The 19,164-nt window shown below is 43.5% G+C and overlaps 2 protein-coding genes across 2 annotated transcripts in view; both read left to right on the plus strand.

The window, feature by feature from the left end:
* LOC143751565 (uncharacterized) overlaps positions 1 to 19,164 on the plus strand; it is a 166,543-nt gene that overhangs the window by 105,036 nt on the left and 42,343 nt on the right. The window lies entirely within an intron of this gene.
* On the plus strand, positions 1,023 to 17,143 carry inhbaa (inhibin subunit beta Aa). Its single transcript, XM_077244098.1, has 2 exons — positions 1,023 to 1,857; positions 14,701 to 17,143. Exons 1-2 carry the CDS (start codon positions 1,467 to 1,469, stop codon positions 15,471 to 15,473), a joined length of 1,164 nt encoding a protein of 387 aa, XP_077100213.1. The 5' UTR covers positions 1,023 to 1,466; the 3' UTR covers positions 15,474 to 17,143.

Below are 19,164 nucleotides of genomic sequence, written 5' to 3' on the forward strand. Positions count from 1 at the left end.
CAAATGTTAATAATGTTTATAATAATAATAATAATAATATTTACTGAATTAATAAAAGAATTATAGACACCCTGATTCACTATTTTTAATTATATAAAAACATCTCAGGCTTTCTTATATTAGAGAGAAATAAATGGCCAGAGGCTGTCTTTCTCAAGCAGACTTTAGACACTGACTTCAGTCAGCATCACTGAGAAAGCTGAGTCTCCTGAATCAGAACTTTGAGTAATCACAAATTAGTGCATCACCATGTCTTATATGGTGAAAACGTCTACGTAACTCACAGAAAACTGTGACCCGCATGACTACGGCATCCCTCATGCATGTTTTGGCTGATATGCAGACGGTCGACCCACGCATGCCCTCAACCCAGGCTTTGATGATGTCACAACCCCAGCTGGCTGTCTCACTGAGAATCCCAGACATCTGTCCTCGGCCAATTAAACAGGAAGTTAGTCTTCCGGGCACCTCCTGGTGAATCTGCGAACAACATGTGTTACGGCAGTAAAGGAGAAGCATGGAATAGCTTCTTCAAGAATAAGGGAACTGCTTGAATGAGAAAATAATATGTAATTCTCTGAAAATTACCACTGGCAATCTCCAGTTGACCAGAATTGGCTACTACATTTTACGAGGAACTGCTATGTCACTGCACATCTCTCAAGTACTTCAAAATACCTCAGTTTGATTACTTGCCAGACCTGCATTTTTTCAACCAGCTATTAAAATATATACATATTTTAGAATAAAGAAGTGTCTTACATTTAAAAAACTGGGAAAACTTACAAATGAATGAACCTAAAGGGGAGGGAAACATCACAGCAGAAACTTAACAGCAAATCACTTGTCATGTCTCTGTCTGAAGCAAATTCCACTACGTGGTTTTGTAAACCCTGCAGGGGGAAGTTACTCTGCCCTACAAATAGAACAATTAGAAAAATAACGTAAAGAGTGGGAGGGAGGGAGCAAGGAAGAGGGGAGGGAGGGAGGGAAGTATAATTACTGTGTAAGAGAGAGGAGAAGAAGTAGAAACAGAGAGACAGGGGAGCAAGAGCCAGCGAGAGAGTCCAGCCCACTTCAACAAAATCATTCAACTCCTGCACAGTGAGCAGTCCCAGACCTCTTACGAGCGCACTGCTTCCCTGGGGCACATCCAGAAGCCGACTGCCCATCCCATACAAACTTCCCAAGGACCTGGAGAGGGAGAAATCCACTGACAGAACTATTCCTGCCTTTTAACCAGCATCTCTTCTCACAACTCACCAGCAAGGATTACACTTTTTCCTCACTTTTTCCTCCCTTAGTAGTTTAGCTCACTTTTTTGTCCCTGTCAGATTAATCTCAACCACAGGCAGACAGACTTTACAGCTTTATCGGCGACTGGACGGATTCTTGTCTCACTTTGAAAGAAACTTTGAAAGTAAGTTTTTTTCATTTAGCAGACACCTGACACCTCTCATTTAAGGATGTCAATTCTCCCTTTGCTGAGCGGGATCTTCCTGCTGCTCATCCACACCGATGCCATGGTCACTAAAGGGAGCGTGGCAACATCTGAACAGGCATCCGCCACGGACTGCCCCTCCTGTGCGCTGGCACGGCTTCGGAAAGGTGAGGACGAGGGAGCCCAGCAAGACGTGGTCGAGGCTGTGAAGAGACACATACTTAACATGCTGCACCTGCAAGAACGCCCTAACATCACACACCCGGTTCCTCGCGCTGCGCTCCTCAATGCCATCCGCAAGGTACACGTGGGACGCGTGGCCAAGGACGGCAGTGTTCTGATAGAGGACGAGGCCAGCAACCGTCCAGAGACCGAACAGGCAGAACAGACCGAGATCATCACATTTGCTGAAGCCGGTGAGTCCGAATTTTTAATGTCTTGAGGGAGACTTTTAGTCCTTAAATACTTTAAAGTAAATCAACTCATGGGATGGGGATGAACAAAGCTGTTCAACTTAATATCACCAGTTTGAAGAGTTCAGGGAAAGGGTTAGTGTCAGTGTTCAAATGTCTTGAGGGAGACTTTAGTCATTAATACTTTGAAGTAAATCGGTCAGGGGTCCTCCCTCATGGGATGTGGTTTTATAAAGCTGTTCAATTTAATATCACCAGTTTGAAGAGTTCAGGGGAACCTGTTGCCAACGCACAAAGTCAGCCGGGACTACGCTGCGGCAAATTCACTCCCCCCTCTCGAGGTTCCTGCAAACCTCCTGCTGCTTTAGAGAATCAGTAATTATCTGAAAGGCCCCCCAGGCTTCAGCCGTAAGCTCTGCACAGGAGCTCTTCCCTCGGGACTGACAGACTCATATGTACGTGGCTTCCCTATGTGACTGAGAGAGATAAATAAAAATCTTAACACAGAGGAATAAAAAAGGCTTCTCCGTATTGTGAGAAATAGAAGGCTGTTCAGTTACTGCCTTTGTGTCGGGTTTCAAAGGCAGTTGAAAGAGTATTGTCGGCAGCAGTGAGAGCTGTTCAAAGGTGCTGTCAAGCCCATGATGTGAGGAAAGATTGGGTTCTTCTTTGAGTCATACAGCTCAAACGGGTCACGAGTGACACCGAGCCACGGCGTCCTGCAGGAGCTCTCAACAGATGTGTCAGACCTAAAAAGCAGCAAACGGAGCATTTGGATTGCTTGCCTGAAAAGATGAATGTTTCATGATTTCAGAGAGCTGAGACTTTAACACTGCTGCAACCTTGTGGAGAGAATGATTATATTCAGAATGATATTATGTGAATTCAGTTTTATTCCATTTTAAAATGTTGGCATGAAGTAAACTAGAGTAAATATAGATGTTGCATGAAATAAGCACTCTATTTGAGTCTTAAAACTGTATTTTTCCACCACAACAAGGACATTCTTCATGCAAGGTTCCTCACATTTTTGACCAATGAATTTGCGTGACTTCCCCCACCCCAGCCATTCATGAATACTGCAAAAGTATTTTCCAAAATCAATTTATAGAGACTGCATTTACAAAGAGCAATGCTCTAATCAATGACATGTTTACAATTAGAATATTTATATTCACTCTGGAAATGTTTGTGATATTTTAAGATCATTTGGGAAATCCACATTTTTTAAATTCCCTGATATGTACGTGATTTTTTTATGACCGTGAGAACTCTGTTTATGAGAACCATTCCCTGATAATCTTCTGGTGCCAGACTTCAGCTTGTCACATTATAAAACAAATTCAGATCATGCTTAAGTGATGACAAAAACCTAGTTATGAAACAGAGCTAAATCTGTTAGTAATCAAAACTATATCAAACTTTTATTATGTGGACTGTTAGAGCAAGTATTTTTCCCTAAATGTTAGACACATATATTTGTTTTCAATAGGCTCTTGATGTATTGACTGAGAGGGAGACGGACAGCCCCTCAGGCTGAATGAATAAATCAGGATCGCAAGCTCTCATTTATTTGCTCACATTGCAAAATGTCAGATTACTGACTTGAAATGGAACAAGCCAAACACATCATAGCTCAATTTCTGTGGATATACTTTTCAATGTCATGTTTACCTCTTGCACTCAAATTTGACATTTCAGAGGAACTAAAGAAACACACATTAATAAATATTTACCTCATGCTCATCATGAAAGCAAATAGTAGGCTACAAACTAGATAATTTGATGGTCTTATTAGTAGTGGGTGGAGTCTTTGCATAATTGAAGTTAGAGTGTGCGACTGTGCGAATTAATATTTATAAGTCAAATAAAACCTGAGCAAACCAAAATGCATCAAAGACACGTCATTTCCTCTTATCTTTTAACTTAAGCCACTTTCGGGCTTTGGTTTCGAATAAATGTAAATCCTAAGTTTACAGAACATTTAGTCACCTTCTTCCTCCAAACCATCACAGTGTTATTGACCAGAAACCTCGCGATAATCGTTAAGCTCCTGAGGATTCCCGCTCAAATTCCATTCTCACGTCTGGCGCGAAATACCTCGTTCGGTTGCATCTGATCTGCTTTCAAAAGTCTCCAAAATATAACTGTTCTCCAAATCCACCACAAGGGGAAATTACTGCAGACACATGCAAATAGGCTAACAGAACACATTTACAGTGATACCCCCCGCCCCCCCCCCCCCCCCTTTGCACAGGCTATTTTTTTTCCTTTAATTATAAAGTTCTTACTGAATTTGTTACTGCACATTTCTTACTCACACTGCTTAACTAGACTAGAACACACACACACACACACACACACGGACACATACACACACATATATATATATATATATATATATATATATATATATATATATATATATATATATATATATATATATATATATATATATATATATATATGTAGCTAAATATTTCAATATAATTTATAGTTGGTGTCCAAGCATCATTTAGTCTGCAATGTGGCACCAGGTATTATTTTTGGGCTTTGCATCACAAGCAGAGACATAACTGTAATTATATTGACTTACTAAATACTATAATGCATAGTTCTTCATGGTGTTTATTTCATACTGGTATGATTTTTAAGACACATGTTGCTGCACTGCATTATTGTAATGTTGTGTTAAGTGGGTTGTTTAGACAACTGTAATTATGTGTATGATGTACGTCTTAGACTTCTACACTATCTGTCTGGAATCTTTTCCAAGGATCTGCTCTCATAGTTGCCATCTTATAAAGCTATGGGATATTTTATGAAAATACATTTCTTAATGATCATATGTTGAAATATATTTTAATAATAATAAGATGTAATAATAATAATCAGTGTTTGTGCCTGGCAATGCAACTAGACACAGAATTCGTTCTATGACAATATTACCTTAAGAATCTTTAATAGAATTAAATGTCTCTTGGTAGTTTATAGTTCCAGTCTTCTTTGTAAGTGGCTGTTGTTCTTTTAAGTGCTGTTTATGAAACCACCTTGATAAAGATATCAGTTTGCAGATTCAAGGACTACAGAATCTGAGGCATACTGTTTCTATAGTAGGACATATAGTTGCTTAAACCATTATCTCTAACATACAGCATGCTGATTGAACGAATGCTACATGGTAAGACTGATTGCACTCGATTTATATGTGTAGCCTGAAGCCATGTGCAATCAGTGCTTGTGTATGTGCATGACTGCAAACACTTTTAGTCTGCAGACTTTCAGGCAGTAGTAAAGGGTGAGAAATAACAGCATTTCTACCTAATAAAAAGACGAACAAATGCTTTTTAAAGCAACCATATCTAGAGAATTTGCTCTTTCCTACCATGTCACTAATAAATTTTGAGATTGCAACAGAGGTCATTGATAAAATTCTGCCAAGCGTTCTCCAAAAGTTACTTTTCCATTAAAAGTTGTAGGAAGGATAGCCTTTGCTTCCAAACAAAATAAAATGATTTGACTAATGCAGAGACTTATAAATATAATATACAAAACTGTTGACTATTCTTTAAAGTGGTTGTTGAATTCCTCTGAAGCCATGTGCAGGATCTTCAAACAGAAGGCACGTCGATGATATCACTGTGGATGAAGTGAATGTGTGTGGGCGTTGAGTCAGTGTTTGGCCTTTTTTGATGTCATTCAGGCATGCAGGTTGCATATGCAAAGCTTGACATGTTCTGAAACAATGACTCAATATTTACTTATTTTCCTTGTTTTGATCTCCTCCTACTTGCAAAGTAATTAATCACTGGAAAACCCCTAGTTTCTGCACTCGCTGCAATAATGGTCACATCAAAGAAAAGAAGACGTCACAATTTTTCATGCAAGCAGTTATTTTTGCTAGATCAAATATTGATTTATTTGCAGAAAAGACAAGCTAACTTCCTGACAGCTGGGTTATCTTTCCTTAAATATGAATATAAAGAATCTCCATATCAAGGCAATGGGAATAAAATAGCCTAATTCCAAAGTATATTTTTCTTATTTTGGGGCTACATGACCAGCTCACCAAACCTTACATATTACAAAGCCACAAAGTTTCTCCTTTAAACACTATCCAGATTCGAGTACCACATTAGAAAGCCTCCTTGTTAGCCGAGGATCCCTTGGCATTAGTGTTGTCAAAAAAACACTTTCTTAGGTTGCAGGATACTTCACTGCTCACGACATTTTCTAATATGCTACTTAAAGCTTTCTTGGCTTCAAGGTAAAGTACTGTAATGAAGAAAGGATGCTGCAGCATCATGCCAACTGTGCTCATTTATTACTCTGACAGCTGATGCATCATCCAAACCTGTTTGTGAGAGTGGGTTAGTACTTGCAGACGCATGCTTGGCAGAATGGTAGCAAGCATCTCAACCTTGAATACTGAAAAATCAATCAGATAAACAATGATGAACTATGAACTATGTAAAATATGAATTGCAACTTTCAACCTAGATTGTCCCCTTAGATTGTCTGGCTCTCCACTCATATTGAAAGTCCATGTCTTTCAGTTATTCAGCATGGCCTTGAGGCCATGTACAACAAAGGTTAGTGGGTGGGTGGGGGGCAGGGGGGGGGGGGGGGGTTTGGCAGTCGTAACTCTCCTTCTTACCCTCCTGGTTCCATGGGAGCTGTGCTGGCTGAAGCTGGTGATTCTTTGCCGCTAGATGGGGTGCCTGACTTAGATGGGGGCAGTAAATCAGGCCCACTGTTGGTGCCTGAAATGCCTGTGGGTGATGAGGGCCAGATAAAGAGGCTACAACGCCATTTGGGGAAGAACATAACAGGCATGCTTGGCCTTTACAGCACAAGGTGTGGTATCATGAAACGGCTAGCCAGTGTTAAGGACCCTCGCCTGAGAATGTATACAAGACTCTACAGTGTTATGGTTTGGAAATAGGCTTTAATTGCACTTTTTGTTTGTTTGCTTCTCATTGCTGGATTTAGAAAAGGCCATGAATGCTGTTGCAGAAACATGCTGTACACTAAAAGGAATTCGAGTGGTTTGTGGTCTATTTAGTGACATTATGAAGTCAATGGATGTTCCCTTTCAAGGGAACTTCGAGCTGCGTCAAACGCTGCGGGAACGCCCCTGCGTTGTGCGTCATGAAGCACGTATGGAATCAGCCCAATGGAGAGATGAAACGTCATAGGCGGGTGACGTCATCGACCAGGAAACTATAAAGCACCCCAAAAACACAAGCGCATTAGCTTCTGTGCTTTCAGTCGTGCTACATGTGAATCTGTCCCTGTGTGATATTGTCTGTCTTACATACCCTGCACCACACAAACAATTTATCCCTATATATATATATATTGAGAGATTATGGCGGACGAACAGCAGTTTAGAAAGTGTGTTCCTCCCTGCTCGCGTTATTTAACGAGCGGGGATACACATGATCTTTGTGTTGTTTGTTTGGGAGTTCAGCATGCCCAGTTTGCTCTCGAGGGAGCAGACTGTGAGCATTGCGAGCGTTTGCCGTTAAGGACGCTCCGCTCCCGCCGGTCGCTCTTTGAGGAGAGCGGTTCGGTGCGCGCTCCCCGCGGTTCGGGTCCCGCTTCTGCCGAGGCAGAGCGGCGGCGCTTATCGTGGGGATCGCAGATGGATCTCACAGCGGGGTTTGAGACGGGCTCTGCCTTATCTCTCCCTTCACCTGTGAGATCCAGTGCCTCAGTCCCGGGTTCGGAAGCACGCGCTGCGGTTTCTTCCGCTCGGGCTGAGGCACCAATGCTATCCAGTTCTGAGGAACTTGATGTTGTTAGTGTTGAGGGAGATGTGGAGGATTCGCCACCCCACACTCCTGAGAGTGATGAGCTTATGGAGGTGTTAACAAGAGCTGTTGAAAAACTTAATATTGAATGGCCAGTGACTAGACAGGAGTCTGTTTCTAAATCAAAGTTGGATGAGAGATTTTTGCCGTCACGTGTGCAGCCTCCACGCCGGTGCCTGCCGTTTTTCCATGATCTCCACACCGAGGTGTCGAAATCATGGAGAAAACCGGTGTCATATAGAGTGTTTAGTCCCCAGACTTCAACATACGCTAATATTATGGGAGCCAAGGCTCATGGTTATGGTGCGTTGCCTCGTGTGGAAGAGACGCTTGCGAGCCATCTCTCCCCCGAAGCAGCATCATCTTTTAAGGCACCGGCATTACCCACCAAGCCTTTAAGAAACACTTCGGCTTTGGTGGGTAAAGCATATTCGGCAGCAGGTCAGGCTGCGTCATGTCTGCATACTATGTCAATCTTGCAGGCATACCAGGCTGATCTGCTAAGGGACATGAGTGAGAGTGAGGAGGTCAGTACTGACGTAGTTCGCGAACTGCGTCAGGCTGCTGATTTATCCCTGCGTGCCACCAGAGAATCGGCCAAATTAATGGGTCGTTCTATGGCAGCTCTGGTGGCCGCAGAAAGACATTTGTGGTTAAATCAGACTAATATTAAAGAGAGAGAAAAAGCTTTTCTTTTAGATGCTCCTCTTTCTCCCATGGGGTTGTTTGGTGATGCTGTGAATTCAGTTATCGATAAATTCCAAGAAGAAAAGAAACAAACTGCAGCTTTTAAAAAGTTTCTTCCCCTTAAAGTTCATGTCCCTGGGGCTGCTGGGCGGGAGCAGCCCCGGCCGTCTTCGAGCTCATCACATAGAGCGCAGCAGAGGCAGAGTGTCGCGTCTCGTGCTCCCCCTGCTGGACAGTGGGCTCAGCCGCGACACTCTCAGCCGAAGCCTTCTCCCAGTAGAACTGATCTGAGGACAGTTATATTGGCTAAGAAGGCTTCGGCTAAGAAGAAGTCCTGACGCCAAGCCGTTCAGGATGCTGAGGGTGGTCCCCACCGAGGCGGAAAGGTGTTCACCTCTTTTTACGGTGCCCATTCCTCCTCGGTGCCCTCAGGGGCTCGTTCTGCCAACCCCGCCTTTATGCCGGGGCACAGACGATCCCAGCGAGCGCTTTCCCGAGGGACGCTCGCTCCCTCTGAGGAGGGTCTCAGAGCGGTCAGACCAGTTGTTCCCTGCCGGTGCGCCGTTACAGGGCGCTGCGTCTGCTGCTCAAGTTACACCAGAGGCCAGTCTCGAGAGGCTGGTACCCTTAGTAGAATTTCTGGCAGAGTGGAAAAGCCTTCCAAAAATATCTCATTGGGTCCTGCAGACAGTAGAAAAGGGTTATGCTATCCAGTTCAGGTGTCGTCCACCAAAATTCAGAGGGGTTCTGCACACAGTGGTGGGCCCCGAGCAGGCTCTGGTATTGGAACAAGAGGTGAAAACGCTCCTTCAAAAAGAGGCTATAGAACGGGTTCCTCCTCCCAGTTTGGAGTCAGGTTATTACAGCCGATATTTCATCGTTCCAAAGAAGGATGGGGGGTTGCGTCCAATTTTAGACCTGCGCATATTGAATCGCTCGGTAGGGAAGCTAAAATTCAAGATGCTCACTATCAAGCAGATCGTGTCTCAAATCAGGTCCGAGGACTGGTTTGTCACGATAGATCTGAAGGACGCATACTTCCATGTGTCCATCCTTCCACAACACAGGAAGTTCCTGAGGTTCGCCTTCGGGGGCGAGGCGTACCAGTACAGGGTTCTTCCGTTTGGCCTAGCTTTATCTCCCCGCACTTTCACGAAATGCATGGATGCAGCACTAGTGCCTCTGAGGCTTCAGGGCATTCGTATTCTCAATTACATCGACGATTGGTTGATTTTAGCTCAGACCGAGCAGATGGCGGTTCGGCATCGAGATGTCGTCCTCGCTCATATCAGAAAGTTGGGGTTGAGGCTGAACGCAAAGAAAAGTGTATTATCTCCTTCCCAGAAGACCACTTTTCTGGGTGTCGTTTGGGATTCGGTATCGATGCGGGCGCGACTCTCTCCGACCCGCATCGCTTCGATTCTCTCAGCTGTGAAACAAGTGAAGCTAGGCCAGCTACTCACTGTCAAGCAGTTTCAGAGACTGTTGGGTCTGATGGCAGCAGCGTCCAACGTTATACCTTGCGGCCTGTTGTACATGAGACCGCTACAGTGGTGGCTCAGGACCAAGGGATTCTCCCCGAGGGGAAATCCGCTCCGCACGTTCAAAGTCACGCGGCGCTGCCTTCGTGCTCTGGTCATGTGGAGAGAAACTTGGTTCCTATCCAAAGGTCCTGTGCTGGGGGCTCTTTGTCGTCGCATAACGCTAACGACGGATGCTTCCCTCACAGGGTGGGGGGCGGTCATGAGTGGTCGCCCAGCCCAAGGTCTGTGGCAGGATCATCATCTTTCGTGGCACATAAATTGTCTAGAGATGTTGGCTGTGTTTCAGGCTCTGAAACACTTCCTAACAGACCTGAGAGGCCATCATGTGTTAGTTCAATCAGACAACACGTCGGTGGTCTCTTATATAAATCATCAGGGGGGCCTGCGGTCTCGCCGGCTTTACAAGTTGGCCCGTCAGATCCTCCTGTGGTCCCAAGGGAAGCTACTATCTCTGAGAGCAATGTATCTCCCTGGGTATTTGAATGTGGTAGCAGACTCCCTGTCGAGGCAGGGGCCGAGGCCAGGGGAATGGAGACTCCACCCCGAGGTGGTGGAGCTCCTTTGGTTGAGTTTCGGTCGCGCCGAGGTGGACCTATTCGCTTCCAAGGAGACCACTCATTGTCATCGGTGGTTCTCCATCACTCTTCCAGCCCCCCTGGGGTTGGATGCTATGGTGCAGCCGTGGCCGAGGTCACGTCTGTACGCCTTTCCCCCGATTGCTCTGTTACCAGGAGTTCTGGAGAGGGTCCGCCGGGACGGGGTCAGTCTACTACTAGTAGCCCCGTTCTGGCCGGCCCGAGTATGGTTTGCGGACCTGATTTCTCTCCTGGACGGTTCTCCTTTGGAGCTCCCGGTCAGGAGGGATCTACTCTCCCAGGCGGGGGGCACGATACTTCACCCCCGCCCAGAATTGTGGAAACTGTGGGCTTGGCCTCTGAGGGGGCCCAGCTCATAGACTCCGGTCTCTCAACCGAGGTTGTTGAGACCATTCTTAACTCCAGAGCTCCATCCACGAGGAAGCTTTATGCCTTGAAGTGGAAACTTTTCACTTCTTGGTGTGGAGAACACCTGCAGGACCCAGTTAACTGCCCAGTGGGTGCAGTGCTGGAATTCCTGCAGGAGCGCTTCTCCACAGGGTTATCCCCCTCCACACTAAAGGTGTATGTGGCGGCACTAGCTGCTTACCACGTCCCTTTCAGTGGAGTTTCTCTTGGGAGACACCCGCTTATAACTCGTTTCCTCCGTGGCACTTTGAGGCTGAGGCCAGCAGTTCGTACGAGGGTGCCGACTTGGGATCTGGCCATTGTATTAGAAGGTCTTTCCCTAGCTCCTTTTGAACCTATCGAAGAAGTTCCCGAGAAGTTTCTCACTTTTAAGACTATCTTTTTGCTTGCTATCTCTTCACTAAAAAGAATCGGAGATTTGCAGGCTCTGTCGGTTTCACCCTCGTGCCTGGAATTTGCACCTGGCATGGTTAAAGCTTTTCTGCATCCTAGACCAGGTTACGTTCCTAAGGTTCCTACTAATATTGTTAGACCTACGGTTCTGCAGGCTTTCTGTCCTCCTCCATTTATGTCATCGGACCAGGAGAAACTTAATTCACTCTGCCCTGTTAGGGCATTAGACGCTTATGTCCACAGAGCTGCCCTGTGGAGGAAATCAGAACAACTTTTTGTATGTTTCGGGCCACCCAGGAAAGGGTGTCCGGCGTCTAAACAGAGAATGAGCAAGTGGGTGGTTGAGGCTATCTCACTTGCTTATGAGTCGGCTGGCCAGCCTTCACCTTTGGTTGTCCGAGCTCACTCTACCAGGAGTATGGCTGCTTCTAAAGCTCTTTTGTCGGGGGTTTCCCTGAGTGATGTTTGTGATGCGGCTGGATGGTCTTCACCGCATACTTTTATTAAGTTCTATGACCTAGACTTAAGCTCTACCCCTGGGGCACAGGTGCTCTCGTCCTCTGTGCGCTAGTCTCACATGACGGTCATTTGGTCCTATGGCGACGTGGGTATTCGCGTTCCCGCAGCGTTTGACGCAGCTCGAAGTTCCCTTGAAAGGGAACGTCTCGGTTACGTATGTAACCCTAGTTCCCTGATAGGGAACGAGACGCTGCGTCGCTCCGCCATACTCCCGGCACTCCCGTTAGCGCTTCCTTCAAGCCTATCAGAAGCTAATGCGCTTGTGTTTTTGGGGTGCTTTATAGTTTCCTGGTCGATGACGTCACCCGCCTATGACGTTTCATCTCTCCATTGGGCTGATTCCATACGTGCTTCATGACGCACAACGCAGGGGCGTTCCCGCAGCGTTTGACGCAGCGTCTCGTTCCCTATCAGGGAACTAGGGTTACATACGTAACCGAGACGTTTTATGATTTTAGTATTGGTCTCTGTTGTATATTTTCTCTTGGAACACCTCAGCTGCATTCATTATGGACCATTTTTATTTGGTTTAGTATCCAACCTTATGTAAAATTCCTGATATTTTTAACTGTTTTAAGCCTCTCTTTAAATGCATTATAGTAGCAAGCGATAATTATTCAGATGATGACTGACAATTGTTTGAAAAAAATGAATATCTTATGATATTATAGCTCACAGTGTGCTCAATCTAGTGCAGAGTTTAGTCTGTAAAATCCATTCTTGCTGCTGACGGGACTGTGTTTGAAATATGTTGCATAACAGGCGAGGAACTCAAATCATTCACTCCCACACGCCATTAAAAGAGTCATATTTCCACCCTCAGACTTTTATTTCTAATTTAATATCTTGTTGGGTCAAAGAAGAACATGGGCCAAGAATCTTTAATTCCCGAAGGGATCCGGGAAGTGTTTTTATGTTAGCACCTAGAATCGTTCCCTTCTGATATTTAACGTGAGTCCTGGCCTTGAAACAATAACTGTTGCCAAGTTGTCAGTAAGTCCAAGAGAATATACATCACGCTCTCTTTTGTTTTGTTATGTGAATGGATGCTTCGTTCCACTTGATCCATTAAGCACCTGTTAGCGCTGTACTTTTTGAACTAGCATGTGTGCTCTGTGCGGAAAAACTGTTGCCTTTAATCAGCATTGTCAACAAATTAGCCAAAGATAAATAGTGCGTTCTATAACAGTTAACCAGGAGGAGTACAAAACAACTTCATCCAAAGAGGCGTGTTTGAACAACCTTTCAGGTTGTGGAGTTCTTTGCTGCAAAAGCATTCTTTTAGCTTCAAGCACTGGGGCAGTGCAAGCTATACAATATGACAGGAGGCCAACAAGGAGATGAAAGAGGCTGATTCCCCCTAAGGTAAACCAGATAGAAAAGGGGATTACAGAACACATTAACTAAAGCCATGTTTAAAGAGGAGTGGACATCCCCCAGTCCCCCCAACAAATACACTTAAGTTCCCAGGTGATTCTATACTTCAGCCACCCGCCCCTTTTGAAGACAGGGAAAGGGGGAGGGGAGGAATGTGTAAATGTTATTCTCCATCTTTGTGTGCAGGACAGCTGTGCAAACTCTGCCCTTGCGGTAAAATTGGTGTTTATTGTTGAGGGATTACCGCATGGCTCTTTAGTCTTTCTCTTCAAATTTCAAAATTTCTCTTTGCTTTCTGGCAAATATATTCAGAAGCATGCAGAGTTGCGAAGCTCCGGTAGTGATCGTTCTTCTTTGGACCTGGGCCTCGTCTCTGGAGGGGCAGTTGAAGGGGTTTACTCAGCTTAGCAAATACTGATGATACTTGATTCTTTCACTGGGTGCAGATTAAAAGGGAAACAATGCATTAGCCACTACTGGGGAAAAAAAAGCCTGCATTTGTGAAGCTCGGCTGTGTTTGGACAGATGGGTTTGGGCCAGGGATCCTTAAATACACTCTCGCACACATACACACTTGTAGCTTGACACTTGTAGCTTGTTATTACGTCGCAGCCCTGTAAATATGTTGTGGTAGGTGATAGATGGAGTATATTGCTTAATACTTGTTGCAAGAGGATTACTTATTATCAGCCATGACATGCAAAAATCATTGTGTATTCTAAACCTTTGGTAGGTGGCCACTTTTACAAGAACTCAGCTTCAGTATAAGTAAGCAACAGTAAGCTAGACCAGCCAGTAATAATGTCCCAACAAAGGTATAGTGGCTTAAAAACGGGTTGAGTCAGTAAATTGAGAGGATTTGTTTAGAAGCTCCCAAATGATCCATGAACTGAAATTTTCCAGAGGCCTTGCCTCTGTAACACACTGGGAATCAAAGCCAGAGGGAATAGTCTTTTACAATCCAATGAGACAGCAAGCCACATGCCACATCACTGCTTCCAGCTGCATGCTGTATGTTGTCATGGCCATTACGTTCAACAAAATCTTGTTCCAGGCGAGCAGACTCTTAATTGCTTAGCTAACTACCAGGAGAGGTGATGAAGTTGGTTTAAAGTCTTGTTGAAACCCTCAATTATTTCAATTCCAAGGTGGTACAGGAAGAACCAAATGGGAGGGAGTGTTTGTTTGTGAGTGTGCGTATAGGAACGGCTGATTCACATATGCATTTGACGTGCAGGAAAAGGATGCATGACTGCATGCTTCTTTGCACTTTATTAATAGTCGCACGAAACAGAAGGAGATTGTTTTGCGGAAACCTTGAAAAACTGGTCACTGTTGGCACAAAGCTAAACTGTTCCACTGATGCCACCACTCCCAATGTCAGGTCTGCTTTGGCTTTATCCAAAGTCAACCAGAGCCTCAAGCTAGAGTGAAATGCCAGTACAATAGCAAAAGATCAGCACATTTGACTAATCTCCGATGTTTCTTTCTCTTCCTGTCCCACAGGTGAAGCTCCAGGCTTTGTCAACTTTCTCATCTCCAAGGAAGGCGGTGAGATGTCTTTAGTGGAGCAAGCCAACGTCTGGCTCTTTCTGCGACTGCCAAAGGGCAACCGCACCCGTGCTAACGTCACCATCCGGCTGCTCCAGCAACAGGGAAAGGGGGAGAAGGTTCTGGCAGAGAAATCTCTGGACACGCGCCGTAGCGGCTGGCATACATTTCCAGTGTCGGCCAGTGTTCAGGCGTTGCTGCAGAATGGGGGAAGCACGCTGAGTCTGCGCATCTCCTGCCCGCTGTGTGCCGATGCCCGGGCCACACCAGTACTCGTGACTCCGGGAGGCGGCGAACGAGAGCAATCCCATCGACCGTTCCTCATGGCCGTGGTGCGACAGATGGACGATCTGTCCCAAAGGAGACGTCGCAAAAGAGGTCTTGAATGTGACGGCAAAGTACGAGTCTGCTGCAAGCGGCAATTTTATGTAAATTTCAAAGACATCGGCTGGAACGACTGGATCATCGCACCCTCAGGGTATCATGCCAACTACTGCGAAGGCGACTGTCCCAGCCATGTCGCGAGCATCACCGGCAACTCGCTGTCCTTCCACTCCACGGTCATCAACCACTACCGCATGCGAGGGTACAGTCCCTTCACCAACATCAAGTCCTGTTGCGTCCCGACTCGTCTGCGAGCCATGTCCATGCTCTACTACAACGAGGAGCAGAAAATCGTCAAAAAGGACATCCAGAACATGATTGTTGAAGAATGCGGCTGCTCGTAAGACAGCTGCGAGAAGAGGAAGGGTAGGAAGGGAGAGACAGCGCAGCAAGGTTGGGTGGTAGGGGCAAGAACTTCAGCCCCAAAGCGAATGAAAAAGAAGAGATGTAGAGGGAGGAGAGGAGGGCTCCTCTATCTCTATCTCACTGCCTCAAGACAAACTCTCACGTAGACAGGCCTCTCTTTCTCTCGACCACTTGTGCGTGGTCATCTTAGAATCCAATGGGTATCACGTTACAATGGGTATCTGTAACTCAGAGTAATCTCTGTGGCACTTTCAAAAAGAGAAAAGAAATATAATATATTTTTGTTACAAGCAAAGGGAGCAAGGTCAGAGAGTATTTATGCGGCCTATTTTGCAGTGTGAACATGCGCTGCAGGAAGAGAGATCACGTAGATGAGGTGCCTGAAAAAGAAAATCTCAAAACTATGCAACTTGTCAAGTATTATGATATATTTTTCATCAAGGTGTTGTTTTGTTTCTTAACTATTTACTTTTACACACTAAAAAAAAAAGTTAACATTTGTTGACTTTTTATACCTTGTACGTATGTTATATGTTTGTCGTGTGTGTCCGTGTACAAAAGTGTGTGTATGTACAGTCTGCCTATGGGAGTATTCGTATTCGTATGTGTGCATGTCTGTTCGTGTGTGTTGTTGAGAGATACTTGAAAGAAGTTTGACGGGCTGCTGGAACCAAACATTTCTCTATATTATTATTCTAATTATTCTGACTATTGTTGATAATGTTATTATTTTGTTTTGATTTCTGTACATTTTTTGTTATTTTAAAATGAGACGTTAAAACGTTTACAGTTTTGCACTATATCAACATTTTGATCAGCGTAGCCACATATACAAATATGTTTATAGAGAAAGACTAGAAGCACTTCAGAACAGGCGTACCTACATAGCATGAGTCTAATAAATGAGATTGTTAAAAATAAACAGGGAGGTTTGAGGCGAAGGCAGAGATGACAAGCACTACATCAGAGGACCATGTATACACATGCATTTTACAAAATAGTGTTTTGGATTTTTACTCAACACCAAAGAATTTAGTTTAGCATTGCCTACCATATTAGGCTGTCTACGAACAGTTGTTCAGAAGATACCAATATGTCTTTCAGAAGGTTGCTTTGTTCTCCCTACAAAGATGTCCAGGTTAGCAAACCTTAAAAACGGTGTCTCAGTGTCCCACAGCGGCTCACTCCTGTGTGTGCTTTTGCACTGCTGCACAGTTCATGCCTGACTGGCCATCGAAATGGTTAATACAGCACTTAAACCAACCTTTTAAAGTTTGTTTTTAATTATGAATTGTTACACAAGTGAATGTGCAGCATTGATATTTAATGACTTGGGAGATGAATTACTATTATTTAGACATTTAAAAAAATTTTCACCAAATATTAAAAGGATCTTCTGTGATACAAAAAAACAACAACAACTGCTTTTGTTTTGCAGATGATAATATTTCCGCTTCCCAACATAAAATATTTTACCTCTGTGCAATGTTGGAGAAAATAAAATGAAGCAATTTGAAAAAGAAAAGAAAAGAAAAGAAAAAGAAAAGAAAAAGGGAACTGTTGTGTTACATTTGGACTGAGAAACGTTTACTTTTTTTCAGTATGTTCCTGGTGGGAATGCAAAAAAAAAAATGTCATTAAAGAAAAATACTATTAAAATGGAAAAGAAAAATACAAATTCAGAAAAAAAATATAAAAGAAAGACATGTTGTATATGTTTTTGTTTGTTTGTTATTAAAAAAATAATTGACACTGAAATAAGTGGACTAAGAATAAAAAATATATTTTTTATTCTGTATATATGGAAATCTACCAATATGTTGCATTGCTTTGTTGTACAAATCAAAAATGTGCTTGTGGCTATTTTTTTTAATCTAATTTATTCTACAGTATTTTGTCCTTTGCTTCACCATTAAAGTTAAAAGGTTGTACACTAAATCAGATGAGAAAATTGTTGTTTGTGATTTCTTGCACACACACACACACACACACACACACACACACACACACACACACACACACACACACACACACACACACACACACACACACACACACACACACACACACACACACACACACACACACACACACACACACACACACACACACACAGGCATACAAAAGTTTGTTTCACTATATTAGTGAGGACATTGCATAGACTTTGATTAATTTTGCCCTCCCAAGAATAATTAAATAAATACACATACATAGACACACCAGATACTGCAGAAATTATAAGATACAAATGTGCTTGAAAGTACTGACAAAGCACAAGCCCTACTGTATTACAGGCATTGTCAAAGAGGGAACAATTTACAAGACCAAATATGTAGAGAAATGGAAAAAAAGCCTATACCTTGTCCATTTCAAAAATAACTTACACCCACTTCAGAAATGTCCAAAACCTAAGAGAAGACTAGAAGAAAAAAGCATGTTAAATTATGATTATCGGGACAGAGAACCAGATGGCGACTATATAAAGCATGTTGCATGCAGAGGTTTCAGTTAAATCATGGTGGTTTTGGAGGAGATGATCCAGCCATCATGAACCATTACTGGTGTATGACACATAACCACAGTTCCCCCTGAGACCCATGCAAACACACGTGCAAGAAAACATCAACAGCCTCACAAACTTCAGACACTTGAGATGAATTTCACACACCTCCTCTCTCCTAAAATGAAAAAGGTAGTTTAGATGAGAGAATAAAGTAGTGTCAGAGAGTTCCTGGTTAAAACAGAGCAGTCTCTGACTAATGACAGAGAGCAACGAATGGCTGGCAGTGATAATAATTCAGTAGCAAGCGATCAAAGAGCTTCAGCGACCGCATGAAGAGCCAGAGTCTGCGGACAAAAGACCAGGGGACACTCATTCATTTGTAAACAGGCACTTTTTTATTTTAAATAGTAGTGCTCGCTAAGGCATACGCATTGGGGTATCATGCACCTTTTTTGAGGGGGCACCAGTCCTGGTTTCTCAAGTCAGGACTAAAGAATTTATTTTTATTTTTTGAGTTTTAAAGTTATAGGTCCAGCTTCTGATTAGCATGAAAGGAAAGCAAATTATTTATGGAATGTGCAACATGATTCGGTTGAACGAATTTAGACGTAAATGTAATAATGGTTGTTGTTGTTGTTTTAAGCAAATTAAGCAAAAACTTAATTGCAATTATTTAATTATTAATTTTCTGATGTTTCATTTAATTCCACTTTGCTCAAAAACATAAGACACGTAGTTAAGATGCATTATTAAATGTTTTAATTGGCTACAAACTAAAGTAAACAGGAAAACACAAACAGGAAGATGCTGGGAACCGTAGTCCTACTTCCAGCTCCACAAACTCTAAACTCAGGATGTTCGTTAACAGTATATTGCTGAAAAGAAAAGGTATTTCCAACTTGTTTTTACTTCTTAGCGAAGAACGAAAAAGAGCTATATCGGGCAACACAGGCTCATTGGAAAAACGCAAAATACATACCAATACATACATAGCCTATCACTGCAGTTTCAAACAGAAATGAACACTGGAGGCAGTAAAACAGCAAGCACTTTAAATCCTTTTCACACACAATTTTGATTACAGGGGCAGATTATGGATAAATAAAGATTTATTTTCAAGCGGCTCCTTGTAATATAACCTCAAAACACATTTTACCACAGTGCAT

Source organism: Siphateles boraxobius, unplaced genomic scaffold (genome assembly GCF_051911475.1).
Source record: "Siphateles boraxobius isolate OS27281-9 unplaced genomic scaffold, OSU_SipBor_1 26, whole genome shotgun sequence".
Lineage (NCBI taxonomy): Eukaryota > Metazoa > Chordata > Actinopteri > Cypriniformes > Leuciscidae > Siphateles > Siphateles boraxobius.

What these genes read in the sequence shown, in the direction of transcription:
- inhbaa (XM_077244098.1), top strand. Translation starts at nt 1,467, where the DNA reads ATGTCAATTCTCCCTTTGCTGAGCGGGATCTTCCTGCTGCTCATCCAC. An exon ending in CATCACATTTGCTGAAGCCG is followed by an intron (nt 1,858 to 14,700) that starts GTGAGTCCGAAT and finishes CCTGTCCCACAG; the next exon opens with GTGAAGCTCCAGGCTTTGTC.